Source organism: Podarcis filfolensis (assembly GCF_964270895.1).
Source record: "Podarcis filfolensis genome assembly, chromosome: 1".
Classification (NCBI taxonomy): domain Eukaryota; kingdom Metazoa; phylum Chordata; class Lepidosauria; order Squamata; family Lacertidae; genus Podarcis; species Podarcis filfolensis.
The window spans coordinates 91,975,104-91,988,210 of NC_139604.1; the positions used below are offsets into that span (position 1 = coordinate 91,975,104).

Consider the following 13,107-nt stretch of genomic DNA (forward strand, 5'->3'; position numbering starts at 1 on the left):
GGGCAGTTTGCAATGGAAAAACACAAAATACCTAACATAGTAACAAACAAAACCAATGCCCACTCATAGTAGTATTTATTATTATCTATGTGTGTGCCCCAGAATTTCCCAGTCAGCCCAGAGACATGCCAGTTGTGCACAAAACTCTGAGCATGTGGTCTGTCAAGAGGACTATTGGCTTCTCATCTCCAAAGTATGCTTCTTACTTGCATCCTTGGAACAAAACAATTCAGGGATGGGGAATTGTGGCACTCTCACATGACCAATGATCAGGTATGATGGTCAACAGCATCTGGGAGGCTGCAGGTTCCTCATCCCTGGTGTAGGTTAGAGAGCAAGACCTTGCAAGTTCTCATGGAAAGAGGTTGGAACCCAAAGTCTTTCTGGTTGCAATCCAGTGTTTGACGCTAAATTACACGAGCTATCAAGGTGTTTATATGGAGGCGACCATGTTGATTAATAGTTTGTACATCTGGGATGCTCTGTAAGTTACCACTTAAAGCCACATATGACTAAGGCTGGGATTCATGAATGCCCAATTGGCCATGTCAAAGTGAAAAGGGCTATTTTGTCTTCTTCAGGGAATACGAGCCAACAACCTTTGCTGTACCCAGTTATCTCTGCTACCATGTCTTTGTCTGCACTTACTGATTTCCAAGAGTCTAATCAAGATATGCAGAAACCTGTTCCAGATAAGGGAAGGGCCAGGTCTTCCCCCAGCTATTCACCATCACTCTTGGCAGAGAAGGCAGAAGGAAACAAAATCCCACCAGACAACACAGTTGTAGAACAGTGCAGCAGCTCCTTTCAGAGCCCAACCTTTCCCCCTGAACTGCCTGTGGATGAAGATCCCAGACAGGCAACGGAGCAGATGGCGGTTTCTGCACTGGTCTCTGTGGAGAGCAAAATGAGCAAGAAAAAGAAGAAGTTGAAGAAGAAGAAAGCACTGCGAGCAGCCCATGTCCCTGAGAACAGCGATACAGAGCAGGATGTAAGTGACACGAAGCCTTTAAGGAAAGTCAAGATGGTAAAGGGGACCAGAGGGGGCAAAGTTACAACATCCACCCCTCCAAAGCAAGAGGATGCAGAGGCTGCTCAGGAAGGAAAGCGGAAGAAAGACGAGAATGAGAGTGACACGTCTCTGGAATTTGTGGAAGTCCCCAAATCTCCTCTGGAAGTGGTTGCCATCAGTTCATCAGAATCGGGGGATGAAAAACCAGACAGCCCTTCTAAGAGGGATGCGCTGAGTTCCTCAGAGCAGCTTCTGAGAGAGGCGTCTCGGTCTGGCTATGATGAAGTGAGCTCTACCAGTGAGATTGGAACAAACTACAAGGATGGCATTGGTAGAAGGTAAGCTGGAAAACAGGTGTTATATTCAGGGAAGTCACCCCATTTGTTCAAGGAAGGACTTACACTTATGCAACAGAACTTCCTCTCCCTCACCCCATGCCCCCAAATTTGTTCTGAGGGCCCTACAACCCTTTAGAGGCGGGGGGGGGGGAGAAGAAGCAATGGGAAGTTCCATGGTGCAAGCAGAATTCCTTGCACGAACATGGTGACTTTGTTGGACACAACTCTCTGTGTGTACATTGCTTGTGTATCCATGAGCTACTTTGTTTTTTAAAAATCTGTTTATGATGTACTCTTAGTGATGTTATAGTCTCTCTATTTTAAGTTTGTTTATTGCCTCAGGAACCTTTGGACAGAGAAGTGGTTTATAAATACCATAAAAGAGATTGCAGGAAATTTTCCATACTGAAGTACATTTAAATAATTGAAAAATAATTATTGGAGAATGGAAACTTAGTGTCACAGAGTGCTTTGTGACTGCTGCTTCATTGTCCTGGTGATCAGCTATGTTCCTTTTCCCTATACACATTTTCCCTACAAGGCCTTGTAGCCAAGCATTTTAAATTAATGTCCTTTTGTGTTAGCATTCTGTAATAGCCGTGGCATTCTCTATCTTCTGTAGTGTGGCTGAGACTCAAACGTCCATATCTTCAATAAGAGGATCAAAAAACTCATCAGGTATATATATATTTTCTAATGGAAAAATAAGCACATGGGTTTTGTGGGGAGGTGGGAGAGAATTGAGCAGCTCTTTGCAATATAGAGTGCTATAGCATCATCTGTGTTCCCAAACATGACTCCAAACTCAGAAAGCTTGCTTAAAAACACACAACAACAAATACTAATACTCCGCTTCAGTCAGTATGGCCAGTGGTTGTGGAAAATGGGAGCTGTAGTCAAGCAGGCACCTCCACTGTATACTTTTTGGTGCCTGCTAAAAACTTGCTTGTTTAATCAATTTCTCAGAAACAGGAACTGTTCACCCACAGTGCCTCCATCTTGCTAAGAGTCGAGCTCAGCTTATTCCTAATGTGTTCTTAAGCCAAAGACTTGTTTAGATATACTTATGAGGTAGCTCATTTCATATTGTGATTTCCTCACCCACCCTAACTTACAACTTGACTCCCTTTCTTATTCCTTCAGTCAAGGAGCTTTTTACAGTTACAATATGTTGGGTTTATTGGGGTTTATTATTATTCTATTGCTGTTTGTTTGTTTGTTTGTTTGTTTGTTTGTTTGTTTGTTTGGTTTGGTTTGGTTTGGTTTGGTTTGGTTTGGTTTGGTTTGCTATAGTGAGATACTGTTCATTGATTCAGCACCTGGTAGTTTTGAGTGGATGTTTTCTTTCTTTCCTTTTTCAGTTTTCTTTTACCAAGGTGTTATGAGCAGTATGTTTAGTTAACAGAAGGCTTTGACAATTGCATTTGACAGAAGTCTCCTCAGAGCCAGGCGAAGAGGAAGAACCTACGGAAGGGGCCTTTGAGGGTCATTCAGCTTCAGTGAATGCGATTCAGATTTTTGGGAATTTGTTGTACACCTGCTCAGCAGACAAAACCATCCATGTATATAACTTGGTGGTAAGTAGACTGTATAAGAGGCTGGCTGTGGAGTGTCTTGCTGCCTTCTGAGTTTGCAGTCGCTTCCCCCCACCCCATAAGTTCTATTGAAGCAACAGTCAGCCACTGAAACTATTGAGAAATGAGCATGGCTCAGATCAGATAAATACAACTAAAGCAGAGCAAAATGGCATCAAGATTTGAGATGGGGGAAGGAGTCTGTGAGAAGTGTGTTTTAGCAATGAATACCTTTTAGCAAATTTTGTGATACCTAGCTTCCTCCTTGGGAAAGGGAATCTTTGCCAGCGAGTTAAGATCCAAAACTGTTAATGTGGTGCAACAAAATATATGGACTCTTCTTCCTATAAGTAACATAGTGATAGAGCATTTAGAAGGGAATGTCCTGTCTGAAATTCTGGAGAGCTGCTACCAGTCATTGCAGACAGCATTGAGCTGGATGGACCAATGATTTGTTGCAGCAAACAGCAGCTTCATGGGGTTAGTCCACTAGGTCAGTAAGTTGAGCCTGACAAAAGGGCTGAACACTGAATTCCATTTTCCATGTTAACTTCCTTACCATGGAGATAGGGAGATGGCTGAAGCAATGACATTCATCTTTCATAAAGCACAAGACTAAAAAGCAGTCTGAGATGTCCATCTCTCGGACCAGCCTCTGATAAGCTATGCAGTTAACAAGCTTGTGCTTGAATGGCTGCATGTTACAAATATCTGCGTTTTTTGAGAATACAAACCAGGGAAGTGCAACTTGGAGATCTGTGTGCACAGGTGTCGTGCGCCTTTGCCACATGCTTCTTTTCACGAGTCTAAATGCACATAAGCAGGAAATAGGCGATTGGTTTGGAAGCCACAGTGGTTGGGGGGTACCCCAGTTTGCTATCTTAGGGCCCCACCCCTTGCCTCCTTCCACCTGGCTTGGGGTCGGGGCTTCACAGGCTTCACACTGCGGTTGCTGCTCAGCAGAGAGGGTTCTTCTTTTAAATTGTTTTTAATTTTTATCTGTGCTGTTTTAATTGAGACCATCTTGGCTGTGAGCCCTGGAAGACCTGCACCCTGCCTTGCTGGCCCTTTCCCATCTGGCCTGGGAAAGTGGAGTGCTGACTGACTCCAGCTACAAAAGCTGAGGCTGTTGAACAGATTCTTGGGCTGGAGTATTGTTTACGGGGAGTTGAGAGAGCTTCTTGCTGTTATTGCTATTATTGTTGTATCTTTAGTTTTAGACCTTACGATTTATGTGGAAATGGTTTCCATTAGGTTGTGTACTTTTTGATGTGTTTTATTTATTGTTTATGACTTCTGTTATGTTTGTAATTATGTAATTCTTGTCATGTTGTCAGCCGCCTTGAGCATAGTTTCAACTGTGGAAAGGCGGCATACAAATCAAATGATGACGATGATGATTTGAGTAATTAAACCTTGTAACTCTCTGCCTCTCACAGAGCAGGAAGTGTGTTGGTGTCTTTGAAGGGCACACCTCAAAAGTGAACTGCATCCTGGTGACTCAGACAACAGGAAAAAATGCAGTGCTCTATTCAGGCTCCAGTGACCACAATATAAATTGTTACAACATCAAGGTAAGTGTTCACTCAAGCCAATTATATCTTAGGATGTGACGACAACTTAAAAGAAGACTGAAATGTGCATGTTTTAGTGAACCAGATTATATAGAATTCCACATAAAAAGGGAATATTTGTGCAATTAAGCCCACATTTTAGGTTTTTACTTCATCCACTGATCCCCAGAGGGCCGTTTGGAGTGAGGGCCTGTAGCCTTGTGTCATACGAGCCAAAGGCTTGTTTCCTTGCTTCCAAACTGGAAGAGCCTTTCATAACTAAAATGATTTATAAACAAAGCTAGTTTCTCAGTTTCTTCTTTAGGTTCACTTATTGAAAGATGATGGTGAAAATATCAGTTGTATACTAACAGTAGTTTTCCTCCTATCAGACTAGGGAACTTGTGGATCAAATTAAATTGGATGATCGTATACTCTGTCTGCACAGTAGATGGAGAATTCTTTATGCCGGACTTGCTAATGGCAGCGTGGCCACTTTCAATATAAAGGTCGGTACGAGAAGGGTATATTCCATTAGAACCTGTGCCGATGTTGAGTTATTTGCACTCAAAAATAGCTGCTCGCACTGCTGTCAAGTCACATGAGCAGTGCTAGATTTGGGGACTTTGCAAAGATTTCAGGGGTTCCTTAAGCTGAATCCTGGAGTCATAGAAGGAGCTGATAGTATCTTCTGTGATTCTCCACTTCATACTCTAATTGAAATATACTACACGGAAGTGGAAGGTATTTCAGAATGTGTGTAATCTGTACCTGCTCTCGGGTGCAATTAGCTTTGGTGGTTTTCTCTCAGCACAAATGCACACGGACGTCAGGACAAACATTTACCATGTTCTTTTGTATATGCAAAACTAGAAATTTTATTTTATGGTAATATTTTGGTAATAGTCATTTGCAGCATTTGGATACAGTGCTGTTATTATTATTATTATTATTTACATTTATATCCCCCCTTATCTCCAAGGAGCTCATAGTTCTCCCTATTCTCCATTTTATCTTCACGACAACCCTGTGAAGTAGGTTAGCCTGAGAAACTGGCTGTCTCAAGGTCATCCAGTGATCTTCATAGCTGAGTACGGATTTGAACCCTTGTCTCCCAGGTCATAGTCCAACACTCTAACCACTACACCACACTGGTTCACAATGCTGGACCATGATCTAGCACAGGTATAGCCATCATGATGCTCTCCAGAGGTTCCTGGACTACAGCGACCGTCATCCCTGACCATGGGCCATGCTAGCTGGCGCTAATGGGAGCTGGAGTCCCAACATCATTTGGAGAGCATCAAGTCCGCTATCCCTGGTCTAGTGCTACATGAATGAGCCTAGCCTCCTAGTTTCATGTGAACATCCTCCTCCTGTGGACTTTTGGAGAACTGCCAAAAGCTTTTGCTTTTCCATATGCTTACCTTCAGTTTGTCATTTAATCTGAACTGGGTATTGTGCATATGCACTAACTATGGCTAATTTCATTTTCGTGTTAAACTATTATCCCTGGTTTAGATAACATAGAAAAAAAATGGCTAAGGGAATGCAAAAACTTCTGAACTCCTTCTCCTTGGCCAGGGGTGGGTGGAGGTGTCACAAGCCGAGGAAGTGACTAAGTCCATTCATTTAGCACTAAACCATGGCATTGTTTGGCTTCTAAGAAAACCAGTCCTTAAGATCCGGCCTGTGTGTAAATCTCACTGGCTTCATATATTTTCCTTGCACCGTATTTCTGAAACTGATTTCTGAAAGTCATTTTACAGAGAAGCATTTTATTCTGAAACATTTAAAAATAATTATATAAGCAGCCCTAGCAACATAATTATGAAACAGTACTCGTGGTAAGATGAATAGGGCAACTAGGGTTTTGAGTGCAACTTGACTTCTGTGACTGCAAAAGTAAAGCAGAAACCAAGCATACATGTCATGCAAAACAAGCCATGGAAAGAGTCCATAGATTCTCTGACAGTGCAGTCCTGTACCTAGAATTCAGTCCCATTAAGTTCTGTGGGACATACTCCAAGGTCAGTGGGTAGGACTGACAGCTAAGAAAATTCTGTTTCTTAGATAAATCCACCCCATAAAAGCATACAGAGAATTCAAAGCAAATAAGGCATCAGAGACTTCAGAGCAAAACCAGTATCATTAATCTTTTTTTTTTAAAAAAAGAAAATTTGAGGAGGTGTGGCATTTCCAGTGTGTTCTCTGGACAGTTCTGTCTTACTATGTAGCTGGATTAGTAAGGAAACATTGACTGTGTTCCTACTGTGTGTGTGTGTGTGTGTGTGGTGTGTGCTTTCTTTTCCAGAATAACAAACCGCTTGATAACTTTGAGTGCCATGCTCCTAGGGCAATCAGTTGTCTTGCCACAGCTCAGGAAGGAGCACGGAGGTTGCTGATTGTGGGATCCTACGATTGTACAATCAGTGTGCGAGATGCCCGGAATGGTTTGTTGCTTCGAACCCTTGAAGGTCATAGCAAAACGGTGCTCTGTATGAAGGCAAGTAACTTGAAAGGAACGCTCTGTGTGGGCAGACTTCTCTAGCAAGTTCTCTGCTTCTTGACAGCAGTTCAAAGCTTGTAAAAGAACTTCCCTCCTTTTCAGATGTTTATAATTAGGAATATAGCATGTGATTTACCACTGAGATATGGGCCTCTCGTGATTGCCATCACTCATTCAACATTTCCAGAGAGCTCTTGCTTTGCTCAACCTGCTCCATCTCAGTTGGGATCTCTCAGGAATCTCTTTTCATGCCTCCACATCTCTCTCTCTCTGTGTATCTCTCCATTGTCCTTGGGTGATTTCATCAAATTCCATGGTTTTTGGTACCACTGGTAAGGTGCTGAACCCTAGTTCTACCTCTGTACTCCATAATCCACAACAGACTATCCAATATTTCTGCATAGATGCAAGTTTGCCATCCCCCAATACCCCTCACCTTTCCTTCTAAGCCTTCCTCACCTTGTATAAGCTCAGTGTCCATTGACAACATCACCATCCACCCTTTTGCTCAGGCACAAAGCCATGGGGTAGGCCGTCTGGCCATCATATTCAGTCTGTTGCCATGCTGTGTAGCTGTCCGGTACAACATTGCAAAAATACAGTCCTTCCTCTTTGCCTGCTATGTGAAAACGCCACAGTTTCCTTCAGCCTTGACTTGCACCATTTACCTTGCTGGCCTTCTGTTGTTTGATTGTGCTGTATAAAGTGGTGATAATAATGACCATCTCTGAGTGTCAGAGTGAATATTATGCTCTCCTTTTTCGTGGCAGCCTTTGAAAGTTGTTGATAATTGCTTTTAGTTATAAATTATGATACAACAAAGAGTAATATTTAGAATATACTGGACCCCATTACGTTTGTTTAAAAAAGAGCTATCTAAGGTATCTTAACTGTTGGAGTTGCAATAGGGATAATGCTTCTCTAAAACATGTTTTTTCATTGTCCTATAATGAAAGATTTTTGGCAGACGTTAACTGAAATTATCAACAGAACTGTACAGAACAACCTTACATTTACAGAGCAAAATATCCTTCTGAATTATATACCCAGCACATGGAACCTTACAAAAGGGCAATACAAGTAGACTCTTTGTGCCCTTACCGCAGCAAAGAGACTGATACTGATGAATTGGAAAAATAAAAATGCGGCTCCCTTCTACTATTGGATTGAAGACTTCTACAAACTTGTGACATATGAACAACTTTCAAATAAATGCAGACTTGCCATGGACAAATTCAGTGATATTTGGAATCCATTCTTACCAATACTGTAATAGGTTAAGATCTGGTGAAGTACAATAACAACTTTGTAAAGTAAAAAGCAAAACATAACAAAAAAACCCACAAGGTTAAATAATAAAGATAGATAGATAGATAGATGATAGATAGATAGATAGATAGATAGATAGATAACCCTGATAAGGAGCTGAAACGGAAATGCAGTAATTTGTCAAAAGGCTCCCCACTGAATCCTTGGCTGATTTGGGATTTGAACCTAATTCAACTCACCCCCAACTGGTCCTCTGTCAGCCTTTCTAATGTATTTTTCAATGTGACATATTGACTTGGATTGTCACAGTAGCCCTTAATTGTGAAAGAGAGTGTGGGTGAAAGAAAGCCATTATCTGTTGATGAAATGTTGTGGATAATCTGTCTGTCTGGTTGTCTCTTCAAAGGTTGTTAATGATCTGGTCTTCAGTGGTTCCAGTGACCAGTCTGTCCATGCCCATAATATACATGTAAGTTGCTTATATGGTTAAAATTGAGCAAATGCTACTCCATTTGAATCTTGGATCAGGAAGCATTTCAGACTTCCTCGCTTTTGATGAAATAATTTACTTTGCAGATACAAAAATGTTGTAATGCTACTTTAATGAAACCAAATTCTTAACCACTTCTGCAGATTTCCTAAAGGGATATGTAGCTGTCTTACAGTGCAATCCTAACCATGTGTACTTAAAAGTAAAGTCCCGTTGAGACTTATTTCCAGAGGATTGCAGCCTAAGTGTATCTTCTCATGCTAAATTTTGTACTGGAGTACAAGACACATGCAAAGTATGTCAGTTGAAAAGGGTGTACAAATAGCCAAGGTTCCCCCAGAGGGTTTAAGACATTGTTCTAAAGGGAAGCACAGTTTTTTACAACCAGCAGCTTGTGTGCTGTGTATTTTGTACAAAGTTATATGAGAACCCACCTTAATAGGATAGTAAAATAAAGGCTTGATAATCATATCTTGTCCTCTGCTAGGGAGATGCTATAACCCTGATATTGTTTAGCAAACCCCTTCTGTATTTTAATGACTTGTTGTAGGGTTTTTTTTAGTTTTTGATGAGTTTTAATTGTTGATTTATTTTGTTGTTTGTCTTCTTTTGTGCATCACCCTGGGCTCTGTTGAGGAAGGCGTTTTTTGTAAAAATAAAAAAATAAAGCTGCAATTGTAAGCTTACTCACCTGGGAGCAAGCCTGTAGAATTAATTAGGAGTTACTTCTGAAAAGACATGATTTGTATTGCAATGGAAATAATGCAATTAAGTCTACATGCTGACCACTTGCATATCCACTTATTTAGTGTGGATTATCTTGTTGCAGACTGGAGAGCTGGTGCGGATTTATAAAGGACACAATCATGCAGTGACAGTTGTGAACATCCTGGGTAAAGTGATGTTAACAGCTTGCCTGGACAAATGTGTTCGTGTTTATGAGCTACAGGTGAAAAAAGAAGATATTTATTCTCATTTCTATTGTTTGTGGTGACATATCCCTGCTGGCAGCAGGTGGGGAGTGGTGTCCTTTGCTTTTGCTGAAACCTCTTCCTCTCCTAGTGGAATCCAGCACAACAGGACTTTCCCCTCTCTCCTGCCCCCTCTGCCCTCTCCAAATCTGCTCCAGAGAGTCAGGAGAACTTCGAAAACAGCACACGGGAGGAGGAGAGGGGAGATAATTCTGTTGGGTAGGCAGAAATACTGGCCCTGACAGGACACTCTCCTTAGCGCTGTGTGGAATGCAACCCAGACAGTTTTCGGCTTGGTGAGATGTAAGCTGGGCTTAACAATTAGGAAGTCCTGCAAAAGTTGTGCAGTTGCTGTGTGGCCTGTTCCTGCCCACTGCATCAAACCCACTGCAAGTGAGATTGCAGCACAATCCTTTGCTAGATGCATCTTTATTCTTAGGTTTGTGTTACATGTTTGTCATGCACTCAAAAGGTTTGTGAGGTTTCCCAGGTGCCTTCCATTGTTTAAAGACTTTTCTCGAGGGAATCTAATTCATTCACCCTCATGTTGCCAGAAGGCAGCAGCATTTTATAGAAAGAGTGAGGTGCAGTTGTGGGGCATGGGACACCCCAGGAGCTAGAAGCTTATCATAATGTTCATGCAATTCTCCTTATAAGCTGCATTTTTAAAAAAATGAATGCTGAACTCCCCGCTAATTAAAATACAACATTTTTCTTTCTCTTTTCTTGTCCCAAGTCCCATGATCGTTTGCAAGTCTACGGAGGACACTCGGATATGATTATGTGCATGACTATTCACAAGAGCATGGTAACGAATACATCAATTTCCATAAAATCAGTGATTCTCTATCCATGGTTATCCAGGAGTAGCTCCTGCTTCTCATTTGCTTTGTGGGTGGTACTTTGTAAACTTAACTACATACTTGGTACTTTCTGGTGGGAGGAGCACTTCATTGTCCACAGGACTGGTGCAGCTATGAAACAATAGGGCTTTTTAGCACCCACCCCCACCAAAAGCCCTCAAATGTCAGAAGACTTCCCAAGCAGTGCCTCATGAGACACTTCCACCTGAAAGAATGCAAGCGTACATCTGTAGCTGTCTTTGGGAGCATACGAAGCTGCCTTGCTTTATTCCAGGGCAGATTGTTTGACTATGTAGCCTATGTGGTGTAGTGGTTAAGAGCGGTAGTCTCATAATCTGGGGAACAGGGTTCGCGTCTCCGCTCCTCCACATGCAGCTGCTGGGTGACCTTGGGCTAGTCACACTTCTCTGAAGTCTCTCAGCCCCACTCACCCCACAGAGTGTTTGTTGTGGGGGAGGAAGGGAAAGGAGAATGTTAGCCGCTTTGAGACCCTTCGGGTAGTGATAAAGTGGGATATCAAATCCAAAGTCTTGTTTGACTTGCAGCAGCACTCTCTGGATTTTTGAGCAGAGGAAGACAGACAAAGAGTCACAGGCAAAAGCTGCAGTTCCATTCTAGCCTTTTTCTTTCGCCTGCATCTCTTTCTCTGTCTGCCTCCCCTCTGACTTTGTCTCAGCCCAGCCCAGCCCACCCCTTCCCCATTGGTTTTCACACCTGAGGAAACTGGGTTGCTGCTGCAACACCCCAGAGAAGAAGGAAAGCAGTCTTGCTACACAGAAAACCACAAGCTGGAGCTGAGCACATACAATTGAATTTGCACAAGTTAAATGCACATGTAATGTGACTATACTGTAAAACAGCTGTTGCTTTTTCATAACTATTAAAACTGAAAGCGATTTAATATTGGCCCTTTTTTATCATGTGTATGGATTCTTTGAAAGAATGACGAATCCAGAAAAAAGCCCCCCCCCATTTGTAAACTCCTGCAGATCAAATCAGGAATGCTCAGCTCAGGGTGACATTATAAATTTATCAGCATTGATTGATACATTTAGCATGTTGGTTTTCCTTGTATGCTTTACTTTTGTTACCATTTAAATCCATTTCTCTTTTTCAGATCTACACTGGCTGCTACGATGGTACTATCCAAGCTGTGCGGCTCAACTTGATGCAGAATTATCGTTGTTGGGTAAAGGGTTTTCTTGTTCCCTTTAGACCGTTTAGAATGGCTTACATCATGAGCCATATCCAGGCAAAGGGTTAGATGGGGCAGGGGCACACATGGAAACCCCTCCCTTGGGTTTTCCAGATGCTCTTGAGAGATTAGCACAAAAGTCTGTGCTAACAGAGTTTTTAAGTGTGTTCATTTGAGCCACATGGAAACTTCTGTGCTAGATGGAACTCTGCCTTATCAGGTTAAGAGGGAGAGTTTCCAGGTGCATTCTGTTGAATACATATCTCTCTACAGACATCTTCACTCGGCGTGTGAAGATCTCAAGAGCAGCTGACATGTCCGGGGACATGGGGGGACCCCCCTCTTCCATCTCTTGTTAGCATTAACCACGCCGAACGTATTTGTTGGTTCCAAAATCCATATGTAGGGCCAATCAATGTTACAGGATCATGAACAAGCTTTCGAGCTTTCCAGAACTCTTCATCAAGCTAGATCAGGCTTCCTCAACCTTGGCCCTCCAGATGTTTTGAGACTACAATTCCCAGCATCCCTGACCACTGGTCCTGCTAGCTAGGGATCATGGGAGTTGTAGGGCAAAAACATATGGAGGGCCGAGGTTGAGGAAGCCTGGGCTAGATGGTAAACAAAGCAGGGTTTGAGGTGGGAAGTTGCTAGTGAGGCTAAGGGTCATGTGGCAAGATTGCAGACATTCAGAGGACAAATCGCACAAAAGGAAAAGGTAGCGTAACATAGCCTCATATGAATGTCTGTTACTGCCTCTGACATTCCAGACTCTGGCTACATCACCAGCCAGTTTTTTATTTTTATACCATCAAGCCCAATGATATAGAGAGCTTAAAAGTTGGCACACTATTTTGTGACATTTTGGTTGACCCAATAAAGCTCTTGTCTTTTGGAGCTTTTATGCCATTGTCATTCCATCTCTCTAATGTCTGTCTTAAAACCTCTCTCGCCAGTGGCACGGGTGTTCGCTGATATTTGGAGTTGTGGACCACCTGAAACAGCATTTGTTAAATGACCATACAAATCCAAATTTTCAAACGCTGAAATGTCGCTGGAAGAATTGTGATGCCTTCTTCACTTCTCGGAAATGTTCCAAGCAGGTACGTAGCAGAAGAAGCTGGATTAAACCATCAGGTTTGAGAGGGAACAATTGAGGTGCAACGGATAGCTGCTGTTTTGTTATGATAGAGGAACAAATAGCATATTAATGTTTTAGCAAAAATACTTTGGTCGTTCTGGTTGGGGCTGATGGAAGTTGTAGGGACACCTTGTTGATGGCCCCTGATATATAGTAGTAGTAGTAGTAATAATAATAATAATAATAATAATT

At 42.2% G+C, this 13,107-nt stretch overlaps 1 protein-coding gene across 4 annotated transcripts in view; it reads left to right on the top strand.

Annotated features, from left to right (window-relative positions):
• Positions 1-13,107, top strand: part of ZNF106 (zinc finger protein 106) — a 42,682-nt gene that overhangs the window by 24,885 nt on the left and 4,690 nt on the right. For 3 of the 4 annotated variants that reach the window (XM_083606124.1, XM_083606126.1, XM_083606125.1), the window contains 11 exons: positions 582-1,350; positions 1,973-2,028; positions 2,782-2,927; positions 4,364-4,498; positions 4,870-4,986; positions 6,792-6,983; positions 8,662-8,724; positions 9,575-9,694; positions 10,453-10,524; positions 11,697-11,768; positions 12,731-12,877. In XM_083606124.1, coding sequence (XP_083462250.1) covers positions 582-1,350; positions 1,973-2,028; positions 2,782-2,927; positions 4,364-4,498; positions 4,870-4,986; positions 6,792-6,983; positions 8,662-8,724; positions 9,575-9,694; positions 10,453-10,524; positions 11,697-11,768; positions 12,731-12,877 — 1,889 coding nt within the window. Of the gene's footprint in view, positions 1-581; positions 1,351-1,972; positions 2,029-2,711; positions 2,928-4,363; positions 4,499-4,869; positions 4,987-6,791; positions 6,984-8,661; positions 8,725-9,574; positions 9,695-10,452; positions 10,525-11,696; positions 11,769-12,730; positions 12,878-13,107 lie in introns of all 4 variants that reach the window. The other variant, XR_014546241.1, reaches the window with a different exon arrangement.